The 14401-nt window shown below is 41.9% G+C and overlaps 1 protein-coding gene across 1 annotated transcript in view; it reads left to right on the top strand.

The window, feature by feature from the left end:
- Window positions 1-14401, top strand: part of SLC22A16 (solute carrier family 22 member 16) — a 121054-nt gene that overhangs the window by 48047 nt on the left and 58606 nt on the right. Inside the window, exon 2 of the mRNA XM_073675857.1 lies at window positions 12098-12574. Within this exon, the coding sequence (XP_073531958.1) occupies window positions 12098-12574 (477 nt within the window). The remainder of the gene's footprint in view (window positions 1-12097; window positions 12575-14401) is intronic.

Genomic DNA, 14401 nt, shown 5'->3' with positions numbered 1-14401 from the left:
TGGCCCCAAGAGCTGATAAATGTGTCCTCCAACAGGAAGGAGTTAGCGGCCATCAGACTGGCATTACTAAGAATCCTGCCAGATATAAAAAACCAACACCTCAGTACTTTCAGACAACAGAACGGCAGTAGCGTACATAAACAAGCAGGGGGGCACAAGGTCGAGAGGTCTTATGACAAACACACAAGGTAGTGACCTTGGCAGAAAAAAAATCTAAGGTCCATTACAGCAGGTTATCTGAAAGGGAAAGAAAACACAAAGGCAGATTACTTCAGCCCTCACAGGGTAGATCAGGAAGAGTAGTCCCTAAACTCAGAAATATTACAAAAGATAGTAAATTGTTGGTGGGAACCCAAAATAAACCCGTTCACAAACAAGTTAAATAAAAAACTCTGAATTTTTTTTTCCCTGAACCCAAAAGATCTTCCCAACGGAATCAACGCCCTTCTCCACAAGCGGCCGAGGGATCTGTTCTATGCCTTTCCCCTAATTCCCATGATACCAACAATTCTCAGGAAAATTCTAACAGACCAAGCCAAAGTAACTGTAATAGCACCTTTTTGGCCCAGGAGAACGTGGTCCACCTGGCTACGTCGACTGATGGTGGGAGCACCATGGGTACTTCAAGAAGTCCTGAACCTTCTAACTCATGGTCCCTTATTACACCCTGATATAAGAGGTCTTCATCTAACGGCTTGGCGCTTGTGCGGAAACTGTTCGGAAAATTTAATCTCCACCCTTGTAAAATCTAGGAAAAAAATACATCAGTTATTTATTCAAGGGTATGGGGAAAGTTCCTGGACTTTTCAGGAATGGACCCACTAAAAAAATCCCGGGTCCCTTGGATCTCTGTCCTGGAATTTTTGCAGAAGGGGTGGGAAATGGGATTGAAAAAGAGTACCCTTAAGGTCCACACAGCGGCCCTAGGGGCCCTTTTTGACAAAAAAAATCATAGATCATCCCTTGGTAATTAAGTTTTTGAAGGCAGTCAGTCACTCGGAGTCTATGCCTCAGACCAGAGCCGCACTTTGGAACCTGAACCTAGTCCTAAAAGCACTAGCTAAATCTCCATTTGAGCCCATATCAGATTGCTGGATAAAGAATTTGACCCTAAAAACGGCCCTTCTGGTGGCCCTTACATCGGCTAGAAGGAAAGATGCCTACTACAATATTTAAAATCAACTAGGGAATTCAAGAAATCTACTTTCCTGTTTGTTCTCTTCCAGGGTCCCGTGAAAGGCCTGGACGCCCGGCTGCGTCCAAAGGATTGATAGCAAGATGGGTTAGGACGGGGATTGCCCTAGCCTACACTTCGGGAGGTTTCGCTCCCCCTGATAATATAAAAGCACACTCCACAAGGACTGTCTCTACATCATGGGTAAAGAGGGCTAATGGTTCTCTAGAGCAAATCTGAAAAGTTGTCACGTGGTCTTCACCCTCCACTTTTTTCAAGCACTACAGGTTGGATTTAGGTGCTGGGGATCTGGCTTTCGGAAGGAAAGTCTTACAAGCGGTGGTCCCTCCCTAGGGGATTCCTTTGAAATCTCTTTCCAAGGTGCTGTTGTGGGGAATGGGAAAAATAATGATTACTTACTGGTAATCGGATTTTACAGAAACCACAACAGCACACTTACTCATTCCCTCCTTTCTCACCTCTCCTTGGTGGATAATGCACGTCTGATCCACAGGGTGTTGTGTGTGTGTGTGTGTATATATATATATATATATATATATATATATATATATATATATATATATATATACAGTACAGACCAAAAGTTTGGACACACCTTCTCATTTAAAGATTTTTCTGTATTTTCATGACTATAAAAATTGTACATTCACACTGAAGGCATCAAAACTATGAATTAACACATGTTATATACTTAACAAAAAAGTGTGAAACAACTGAAAATATGTCTTATATTCTAGGTTCTTCAAAGTAGCCACCTTTTGCTTTGATGACTGCTTTGCACACTCTTGGCATTCTCTTGATGAGCTTCAAGTGGTAGTCATCGGAAATGGTCTTCCAACAATCTTGAAGGAGTTCCCAGAGATGCTTAGCACTTGTTGGCCCTTTTGCCTTCACTCTATGGTCCAGCTCACCCCAAACCATCTCGATTGGGTTCAGGTCTGGTGACTGTGGAGGCCAGGTCATCTGGCGTAGCAACCCATCACTCTCCTTCTTGGTCAAATAGCCCTTACACAGCCTGGAGGTGTGTTTGGGGTCATTGTCCTGTTGAAAAATAAATGATGGTCCAACTAAACGCAAACCGGATGGAATAGCATGCTGCTGCAAGATACTGTGGTAGCCATGCTGGTTCAGTATGCCTTCAATTTTGAATAAATCCCCAACAGTGTCACCAGCAAAGCACCCCCACACCATCACACCTCCTCCTCCATGCTTCACGGTGGGAACCAGGCATGTAGAGTCCATCCGTTCACCTTTTCTGCGTAGCACAAAGACACGGTGGTTGGAACCAAAGATCTCAAATTTGGACTCATCAGATCAAAGCACAGATTTCCACTGGTCTAATGTCCATTCCTTGTGTTCTTTGGCCCAAACAAGTCTCTTCTGCTTGTTGTCTGTCCTTAGCAGTGGTTTCCTAGCAGCTATTTTACCATGAAGGCCTGTTGCACAAAGTCTCCTCTTAACAGTTGTTGTAGAGATGTGTCTGCTGCTAAAACTCTGTGTGGCATTGACCTGGTCTCTAATCTGAGCTGCTGTTAACCTGCGATTTCTGAGGCTGGTGACTCGGATAAACTTATCCTCAGAAGCAGATGTGACTCTTGGTCTTCCTTTCCTGGGGCGGTCCTCATGTGAGCCAGTTTCTTTGTAGCGCTTGATAGTTTTTGCAACTGCACTTGGGGACACTTTCACAGTTTGCCCAATTTTTCGGACTGACTGGCCTTCATTTCTTAAAGTAATGATGGCCACTCGTTTTTCTTTACTTAGCTGCATTTTCTTGCCATAATACAAATTCTAACAGTCTATTCAGTAGGACTATCAGCTGTGTATCCACCTGACTTATGCACAACACAACTGATGGTCCCAACCCCATTTATAACTCAAGAAATCCCACTTATTAAACCTGACAGGGCACACCTGTGAAGTGAAAACCATTTCCGGTGACTACCTCTTGAAGCTGATCAAGAGAATGCCAAGAGTGTGCAAAGCAGTCATCAAAGCAAAAGGTGGCTACTTTGAAGAACCTAGAATATAAGACATATTTTCAGTTGTTTCACACTTTTTTGTTAAGTATATAATTCCACATGTGTTAATTCATAGTTTTGATGCCTTCAGTGTGAATGTACAATTTTCATAGTCATGAAAATACAGAAAAATCTTTAAATGAGAAGGTGTGTCCAAACTTTTGGTCTGCACTGTATATATATAAAATACCTTTTCATGCATATAGTCATGTACAGGTTGTGATATGGTACCAATACAATATTCTGAATTATAAAACTTGTATGTATCTATGTCTATCTAAACTAACCAAACGGGTTTCCTCTAATGCTCTGTAAACCATTGAAGCGTGATAGAGGGCTCCACCTTTTAAAGCGGTAGGGTTTCCTGTCCTTGAGGGCGGATCCTCTCTTTCCATGGTCCTGTCGTGGGTTCTGGAAAATCCGATTCCCAGTAAGTAATTATCATTTTTTACAGTCCTTTTTTCATATGCAAATATCCTTTTGACTAGTCGATTGCACACTTTTTTTCCCCAGACTAGTTATCCCAATCAAGATGTAATCATGCTCTTTTATGAGTGATAACATGATTTGCAAGAGCCGGCGTCATCGCTATCTCTCTGCAACTCTCCCGCAAACGCGACTATCTGTCCTACAAGTCATTGATCCTCTGAAGCTAGGTGTACGCTTCCTGATTTCAGAGGCACACTGAAGCGAAGAAGATGGCTGACTTCAACAGAAGAGCTGAAGATCAGTCGCCGGAACAGATCTTCTTCACTTCCGGTCATGCGCAGTGCGCCTCTGAAGTCAGGAAGTGTAGCTTCAGAGGCTCAGTGACTTGTAGGCAAAAAAGTCGCACACATGCGGAAGATTTTAAGAGAGTAGGCGATGATGCCAACTTTGCCAAATCATATTATCACATCCACAGGGGCTTGATAAAATGCTGAATAGGATAACTTGCTTGGGGAAACAAAGCCCCATTGACTAGTCAAAATGATATTTGCATATGAAAAATGGACTGTAAAAATACTTTTTTAAACATCTGTTTAGGTGACTAACAGTATAAAGGGCTGGTTAGGCAGGGTATTTGGCAGGAAATATGCAAATGCTGGTGGGTTGGAGGGCATCGGGGGCCTGTCAGGTTCCCTTTAAGGTAATGTTCACATTTCATCTTTTTCTGGTGATCAAAAATGTTCCTTTTTCAAGCAGAAGACACTTCAAGAAACTCTCCTTTTCTGTGGAGTTTTGCAAACCTGAAGAGCAATTTTTTTTTTGTGACGTTTTTTTCAAGTGTTTATGAGGAAACACAGAAAAAGCATGCAAAAAAACATATGAGCATCTTGCTAGATTGGCTCCATTTTTAAAAAATCGTTCATGAATTATTACTAAGGATAAAAGCTGTTTGACAACTGACTGTGCACTGCATCAGTGCGGAGTCTGCTTTCGGTTAGTGCCAGGGTGGGGTAACACTATACCAGTATGACTGAAAGCAGGTGGCTCCCGGGAATTATAAAGTTGATTTTTTTCCTGGGTGCAGCACCTTCATAACACTATTAATCTGCAGAATAATCCTATATATGCAACGTTAATAACGTTATTTGACATGACAGATTCCCTTTAAAGATGTCCACATCAAAAATGTTTTTGGCAAAAAAAGGCTCAGAATCAAGAAGTTATCATTCACCATTGCTCAGATGGTGCTGTTTTGACACTTCCCATGTCCCGCACTGGTCTCTAGTTCCTGATCAACACACTGGAAATTACTGTATTACCAATCAATGGCAATAGTGACCCACATTAGCCAGTGAATGGGAATTACTCATTTCCACTTTGTATTGATAAAATGCCCTCTACCTTCTTTTTCTTCCTTCTTTTTTGATTCCTCTGCTAGAGCAGGCCAACTTCTAGGAGCACTGTATAAAAATGTGGGCCTCCCATGCTTATAAGGAAGGCTGTGGTACTTTTCCATTATTCGGCAATTAATGATTTTCCCTCCACGCTACCAACAGGTGGTTTGATGTTAGTGATGGGTGGTTTTGTCTCATCCTGCAACCATGTTGTTTCTACCACATATGACCTTGAACATCAATGCTAGACATAAAAGTTACAGTGCTACAGAGCATCCATAATGTCCAGGTGACTCATGACCTGTGCTTGGAACAATGGGAGAGACTGAGTATAACTTTGAGGGTATAGGGTAAATTTACATAAAGGGCCAAAACAGGATGTGTACTGGCTGAGAGGACGCACTCTTTGAATTGATGACGCTAGTTGATCGCAGTGATGCTGCATATCTCTGACTTCAGCCATCTTGCTTACATTTGACCAAGCTTTAATCACAAATTTCGACAAAGACGACAGGCTGGCAGCTGTATAGATTTTCCTAGCAACAGGAAATCCTCTCTATAATTGCAGTAAGTAAATGTAGCTCACTTACACCTGGTGTCACGGATCAGGGCTCCAATATGTACTGTAAACACGAAAAATAGATCCAGCACCGCAATTCATGATGAAAGTTTTCTTCTTTATTGGAAAATTCCATGAAAACAGCCACCATAAAAACAAACATTACACATGCATGGTGAATGGAGAACACGCTCTAGTCAACGTGTTTTGGATGGTAATTCTTAATTATTAATAAAGGATTATCATCCAAAATGTGCTGTTTAAAGCACGTTTACAGCGAGCAAAGGGTAACAGATAGTTTCCCATTTCTATCTCACCCATGACATAGTGCTGACTGATTATCATGTATTATGTATTTTACTATTGTAATGATTTCCAGATAATGGAAAAGTACCAAGTCCTATAAAAACTGAATTAGGTTGAAAGGGATATTGCATAATAAGAAGCTGAAACATCTAGACATCAGAGTTATAAAGGTAGAGAAACATGCAAGAATAGGTTTTCATAGAGTTCTAACTAACTTTTGTATGTTTTAAAGTTAGAAATGTAAAGATATAGGACAATGTAATTGAAGTCTTGCACCATGGAGGTATGGTGTTTTGTTTTCAAGTAGGAATAGACAGATTCTTGGCAGAGAAATACATCTCTTAGTAGCAACCTAAGCCAATAAGCAAATTCCAAAAGCATTCAGCTGTTAATCCATCTAAGCAAATGATGACTACAGATACTTGGTGTACTATGATGTAAAATTAAGGTTAATAATTTTTGTCTTTCTTACTTTCATATTTTTCTCTATACTCTAGTAGAGGGATTCTCCACTCCATGGGCCTCATAAAATGCATTGTGTTGTCCATAGATGCCCTATTAAAGGAGTTGTCCGCAATTATTATATTGATGACTTAGTATAGGCTATCTATATCAGATGAGCTCCGACACCTGGCACCCCCACTGATCAGCTGTTATTGACTCCAGTGGTGGCCAGATATACAGTAACTAATGTACGGGAACTGATCTGCAGTTCGAAGCAACTGTAATTAAACAATGTACGGAGCTTTGCTGTTCGGGGACAGTACGGGGAGCATAAAAGTAGACAGAATGGGGAGTGAAGGAGTGGTGAAATTTGAGGACACCATTTAGGTAGCGAGGAAGGGTTGGGTTGGAGGCATGTATGAGGAAACAGTAAGAAGGGGGGTGGGTACATACATAGTATGGGGAGCGAGGAGGAGGGACAAATTTAAGTACACAGTATGGAGATTGGGAGGGGATGGATGTGGACATGACTCGCCCAGGGGGATATATGGGGGAGACTCGGTACCCGGGCTTTACCTTCTTTGCAGGATATCACGGCAGTCGGCTCCTGGGCCCGTCCTCTGGGTCACTCTTTAAAAGGGATTTTAGTGTTTTTGTTAACAATTTGTATCGTGACAAAACCACCTGTGGTTTCTGGTAATAGTTACCAGCGCTGCTGCAGACCTCCGGGGGTGATGGGATGGCAGCTGGGATGTTTCTGCTCCCCACAGGCGGAGCGGGCCCCCGGGGCAGGGTTGATGGAAGGGATGCAGGTGAGAGATGGCTCTGTCGGGTCAGGGGGAATGACGGACACACACACAGGGGATTCGCTTCAGTACCTTTACTGGTGTAACGGCAGGTATGGTCCAGGGTACTTGCAAGGAAGGGGGCACTTCAGGACTCTCCCCAGTTAGCGGGTATAAGGCCTCCTGATCCGTGTCTTCCTCTCTCTAAGCTTCTAGCCAGCCTGGAACTTGGCCTAGCTTCTATGTTGTGTTGCTTTCTCACCTGACCGCTTGGTAGTACGACTTTTCTTTGGCAACCACTATCCCTGGATGCTGGGGCCTTCATGGTTCCTAGTCCTGTATTTGATGGTAGCTTCAGGATGACCAGGGGTCTGGAAGCCTCCTGGTATGCCGGTTGTCCTTACTGGGTGTAGAGAACCCTGTAGGCGCAGACCCGGTGTCCGGCTAGTATCTTAGGGTGAGCCTGAGATGCTCCTCTGCCCCCTCAACTCCTCTCTCCTCTCTCCTTGCCTCGGCCACACTCGGGGCCCTCAGTACACACAGCAGCTCACGTGCTGCTTCTTCACTGGTCTAAGTGCTAGCACACTCTCCCTCTACCTAACTCCACCCTCTGTATACATATCCCTAACAGGGCTCCCTCTGGTGGTATGAGGTGGAAGGGTGGAGGTGTTTGTAATGTAATGAGGGCCTCTTGTGGAGAAGTCCGTCCATGCACCCTTTTGGGTCCTGTGGTACCTGTTGTAGCAGGGTGCCACAGACACAGTATGGGGAGTGAAGGGGAAGGAGAAATTTGAGAACACAGTATGTGAAGTGAGGGAGGGGATGGGTGCAGACACAGTACGGGTAGCGAGAGGAGGGTGAGTGTTGACAGAATGAGGAGCAAGGGGAGACGGGTACTGACACGAGGAGCAAGGGGTGAATGTAAGCAAACACAGTGTGGGAGGGAGGGGGATCGTGGGGACAAAGTATGGGGAGGGAGGGGGATGAGTGGGGACACAGTATGGGGAGGGAATGGGATGGGTGGGGACACAGTATGGGGAGAGAGGGAAACGGGTGTGGGAGCAGGGGGATGTGAGAGGAGACAGTTTGAGGGAGGGGGAAAATGTGTGAGGAGAAAGCATTGGTGGAGAAAAGTGTGAGGGGCACCGAATAGAGACTGGGTAATGTGGGGTGCTGGTATAGAGATAGGACAGCATGTGGGGACAGTGTAAGGGCACAGCCAGGAGGGGAAAATTTGCTGCAAAGGGGGAGTAATGATGTCCATTCTTTGGTTACCTGACCACTAAAACCTCAAGTGACTTAAACAAAACATCATCAGATGTGCTTCTGCTGATGCCATGTAACAGGCCTCAGAAGTCAAGTGGTCAAAGAATGAGACATTATTGCTTCCGGTCTAGTTGGAAACCACCAGACTGACTTGTGCTGGAGCCAAGGAGTTGGTATACAGTGCCTTCTGGAGAGTACCCATAACACAGTGCCTTCCTGAGAACACAATATTTTCTGGAGAGTACCCAAAACACAATGCTTTCCGAAGAGCACCTATGACTTTTCAAAGAAGCATGCCAAATGCAAACTTTGACCTTTCAATAAAAAGTTGTTTGTATCATTGAAAGCTCTGTTTTTCCTTTAAGACAAAAAAATTGTTAATGTACAAGTTGTTTTTTCTAAACCAAAACCTCAGTATTCAAGTTAAATTGCTGTGTTGGCACTTTGCCATAAATAAGTGGGTTTTGGGTTGTAGTTTGGGCACTCAGTCTCTAAAAGATTCACCATCACTGGTCTATTCTCTTATATACTCATTGTGGTTTGCATTTTTGTGTGTAGCCTAATGCTATGTCTTGTGCTTTCTACAGACTCCAAGTGTATGTATATTTTACATCTGCCTTTCAAGCTATTTCTTGTGGCATCCACTACTTGGCCTCAATGTTCATTACTGTTAATTTAAAGTATATTCTAAGGATAGGTCATCAATATCATAGTAGTGGACAACCCTTCTACATTGGCAGTACTGAGAACTAGTTTTCATACATATTCAGAAATATTATTTTATAAATATAATCGTTGTAGTATAATGTAGTCTTAGGAAAGCCGTCTAGTCTTTGACATTTTTGAAATGAGCTTTATAAAAATCAACTGCTCATGGAAACCAACTGCCTACTTATATTTGTTATCACAGCAATGCAACTGCTTTCCCAGATGCAAAGGCAAAAATTAGTTTCAGTGCCATTTATTACTCTAGTACAGAGGTGGTAGTTAATTTTCCTAAGGGGCCACGTGGTAGACCGTGACTGTTGTGTCGGGCTGAACCGAAAGGCCAAACTTTTTCAGATTATTATTTTCATTTTTATAATTTAATATTGAGCAGAATTAACTCTGTTGACTGGCTGCTACTACTAATACATGTTACGATAGGGCGTCTAAACAAAACCATATAGTATACGGCTCCTGTTACTCAGCATTTGTACCTTGATCAACAGCTCTCCACATCAGGGCCAGTTTTAGACAAAGTGGGGCTCTGGACAAAGGCTTAAAGTGGAGCTCTAAATGATAACATATTGCACTTTCACACATAAACATTTAGGTTGCATTTATATGAGCTGAGTTTACTCTGTTAAACAAGCTCAATCGACAATGTTCAAGTCACTCGGCATTTATTTACCAGCCTCTTTACACAGGCTTACGAAGAATGATGGGCAAACAACAATCACTAGTAGATCAATCTGCAATAGTATCAGTATCTGTAACTATATCATGTTATCAGAGGCACATCTGCAGTTTACACTGGGTGATGTGCTGCTGAGAACAATGATTTTAAACAATCCCATCACCTGATGAATGAGCATCATTTTGCTCATTCCTTGGGTAATTGTCGACATTTTACACCTATGAACTCTCGTCTGCACTGCCGGTATTTATAAGTGTGGATACAACATTCACACACAGTAAATGACTCAAACATTGTATGTTATACACATGTATACACACAATGCATGTTACACACACATATGTATATACACAGAGCATACACACACTAGACCTCAAGCAGCTTGGATTGTGTGCCTCTCCACTCTTCCTCCAGACTCTGGGACCCTGATTTCCAAATGAAAATTGGAACTCTGGGACCTTGTGGAGTGTGTCAATGACTGCCTTCTGGACATTTGTCAAGTCAGCAGTCTTCCCCATGATTGTGGAGCCTACTGAAACAGACTAAAGGACCTTTTTAAAAAGCTTAGGAAGCCTTGGCAGGTGTTTTTTGTTAATTATTTTAATTTACTGAGATTATGACTTTTGTGTTTTCATTGGCTGTAAGCCATAATCATCAACATTAACAGAAATAAACACTTGAAATATATCACTCTGTTTGTAATGACTCTATATAATATATGAGTTTCACTTTTTGTATTGAAGAAGTGAAATAAATTAACTTTTTGATGATATTCTAATTTAGTGAGATGCACCTGTATATACAGAGACATGCATACACAGAACACTTATATACAGACACATGCATAAATAGAGCATATATATACTTACAGAGGTATGCATACACAGAGCATATATTTACAGACACATGAATACACATGTGTATTCATGTGTCTATTCTTAACTGAGCTTTCTAAGCATCTCTGGATAGTTTGCTCAGCACTAGAACCATCATGGGGTACCGTTTTCTACATGTTTTATAAGCTTATATTAACTGCAGATTTTTTCTTTGGTAATGCTTGGCAAATTCATTGTTGACTTTGTCCTATGGGACTGTTTTCTTCTATTATGTGTTATATTCCTTTTCCTGTTGTATTCCTATATTTGGAACCTAATTAATATACATTTAACATAAAATGTCTTCATTTTCATGGTAAACTCAAAAATTACAAGTTGCTCAAAGGTGAATATTTACTCTACAAGGATTTTCACAAGGGGATGTCCAGTTTGAATAAAATATTGGTAAATGTGTTTAAAATTGAAACGTATGCAACTTATTCTAGTAATATCATTATTGAATGTGAACCTATGTCAAGCTGTCAGTCATGGTCCTGGGTTCGGGCCGCTCCACTTTCAATCTAGCTTTTACCCATAAGATTAATTACTATCTTTGCATGAGCAAGTTGTATATTTTATGTTTAAACACAATTAAAGATATTTTTCTTTCTTTTCCACAACTCACAACCCCTTCCATGGGGTAACAGTCTGAGCTATTTAACTGGGTAGAAGCAAAAAACACTGCACAGCTGTATAAAGTGGTGCACGAGTAGGGGCCGAACCCGTACTGTACTGAAAGTAACCTCGGCACTCAATGGATATGAAAGAATATGATATTTTATTATAATATGCAGTCCAAAAGAAAATAATCAATAAACGTTTCGGTCCCAATTGACCTTCATCAGTATTGCAGACTTCCAGTGAAAGTGTGCATGGCTGAACGGCCCGGACAATGAGTCTCTAAGGCTGCCTGAATGGTGACTTGTGTATGGCCTGGACTACGCGGTATCCCCCGCTAGTAGAGAGCGCACTCTACTAGCGGGGGATACCGCGTAGTCCAGGCCATACACAAGTCACCATTCAGGCAGCCTTAGAGACTCATTGTCCGGGCCGTTCAGCCATGCACACTTTCACTGGCAGTCTGCAATACTGATGAAGGTCAATTGGGACCGAAACGTTTATTGATTATTTTCTTTTGGACTGCATATTATAATAAAATATCATATTCTTTCATATCCATTGAGTGCCGAGGTTACTTTCTGAGCTATTTAACTGAACCAATTCTAAGCAGTTTCCATATCTTTGATACATTTTATTGGAAACTAACTGTTCATTCATGGCCACTTTTCCCTTGAAGATGTAGAAGAGGCTACCTCAGTTTTGCAACCTACAGAGGGCAAGTTGGCAAATGTAGATGTTTATTATATATTCATTATTGGTTTGCATTCTTCTGTGTAGCGTAATGCTGTGTCTTGTATTTTCTACAGATTCCAAGCATATGTATATTTTACAACTGCCTTTCAATCTACTTCTTGTGGCATCCACTACTTGGCCTCGGTGTTCATTGCTGTGACTCCAAAGTATATATGCAGACCTCCAGGAAATGTGAGCCTCCTGCTGCTTCATAATGAAACTCTATCTCGGATTAATGAAGTTTGGGATTTATGGACATCATCAAACGATCCCCTTGTTGTACAGCAGGAAAATGGGGACATTTGGGAACTATATCGTTGCAACCGGTATAAACGTGAGGGTACATTTACTCCAACATATACATATGATGGAAATAAAACTTTATATTCTTGCTCTGATGGATATCAATATGATCACAGAAATTTGGAAAGCAGCATTGTTACGGATTGGGATCTGGTATGTGACCATGAATGGCTTGCTAAATTGGCTCAACCAACATTCATGGTTGGAGTACTCATCGGTGCAGTAGTTTTTGGTGATATCGCAGACAGGTAATTTCTTTATATAAGAATTTTAATAGATACACAGTAGCAATGCAACACTTAAATTATTAATGATTCATGTAAAATGAATATTAACAAAAAACACAACTCTATCAAGCAGCAGGCAGTTGAAGTGATAATACTTTGGTGGTCATAAGGTGTCTTTCTGTTATGCTGTGTGTAAAGTAAACCATTAGAGTGTGCAACTTTTAAGAAAAAAAAGAGAAAAGGAACGAAGGAGAAAGTACAGGGATGTTTACCATTTACAGTGTTCTCTTTCTCTACCATTCTGCAGTCTTTAGCACAGCCTGTCAGCTCGTGGAAGCCTGGGATTATGTGTTCTTTTGTGTTATTTGATTTTCATTGCACTCAGAAACATTACTTTGGAAAAGAGCCAGCGGTGCTTTAAAGTTTACTGAGATCAGAATGGGCTACAAAGTGACACAGAATTCAATCATTTCACAGCAAAGAAATACTACACTAAGCAATGTCATAATAAGAAGACTTTGCTAGAGCAGTCACGTCATTGTAATTAAATCATGCACACCGTGAAGCAATAATTAACAGGAATAATACCAATAAATACAATAATAACAGGAATAGTGGATACTCTATTCTCACAGTAAGTGGACAGTGCACATAGATATGTAATTGAATGGGAATCAAGTTACAGTGGAGTGACTGTACAAGTATAGTGGCCACAACAATGTCCAGTGATGCCACAGAGCCATGGCAATACAAGTGATCAGGGGAGGATTAAGAGTAGCCAGAGCCCCGGGCAATTTAAAAGGCATGGCCCCTCCAGGTATCTGTTACACGCAGGCTGCTAAGTTCAGACAGGGGCGAGACAGGTTACATGAATTCTTTGGAATCCTGGGGGGACCGTTACTCCGGACGACCATAGACCATGTGCTGCAGCTTCTCTCAGGCACACAGGTGTATTGACCCTCAGGAACAGACACGTAGGTTGTTTCACTTGCTTACCAGACACACTTGACAAGAGTCTTCATAAACGGTAGAACAGTAGCATTTAATAAGAAGCCGCACAGCCAGTGCAAGTTAAGTCTTATGAGCAACAGGCTCCAGTGACAAACAGTACAGTTTCCTTAGCAGCACAGCAGTTCCCAGTCTTCCCAGTAGTACAGGACAGCACAGTTCTAATGCAAAGGCACAATAATGAACACAGCATTCTTTACAGCAAAGTGAGATGGAGGAGGGGGGGAGGGTTTGCTGAGGGAGATGATCCCTGTGACACCATTTCTTCCAGTCCTTATCTTTCTGCCTGATAATACTCTGCACTGCTAGTTCGGGAACTCTACCTGACCTGTGCTTAGCTTCACTCCTGACTTGAATCCTTTTCACTTGCAGGGGCACTTCTGTGGGATACAGAACACAGACCACCTTTCTTTTCGGCTCCAGACAGACAGTAAACAACTTCCCCACAATCCCCCTGGGGCTCTGCTAAAACACTCCCCTTCTCCTGTGACTGTGTTAACCCCTCTAGTTGCTGGATGCTTCTGGAGCACAACACTTCCTGTCTCATGTTACTTCTAATAGTTGCTGAATGCTTTTAAAGCAACAGCACTATTTCTGCATGTCACACTCTGCAGCAGCACTACTTCTGCATGTCACATATTTGTTGTATCACATGACATGTCACATGATCACCTTTGATAGATCATGTAATAGTTCATGTAAGAAACACACAGATGCTCTGATGCAGATCTGTAGATGGAAAATGGCAGAAATATTTTCCCTAATGTACAGCACCATACATAACATAGCGCTATATGAAATAGAGAAGGGGAGGGAGATTAATTTTCCTGAAGGGCCACA

This window comes from Phyllobates terribilis, unplaced genomic scaffold, assembly GCF_046119375.1.
Source record: "Phyllobates terribilis strain yellow unplaced genomic scaffold, ASM4611937v1 Scaffold_3__8_contigs__length_932513732, whole genome shotgun sequence".
NCBI classification, from domain to species: domain Eukaryota; kingdom Metazoa; phylum Chordata; class Amphibia; order Anura; family Dendrobatidae; genus Phyllobates; species Phyllobates terribilis.
This window is presented reverse-complemented; position numbering and strand designations above follow the sequence as displayed.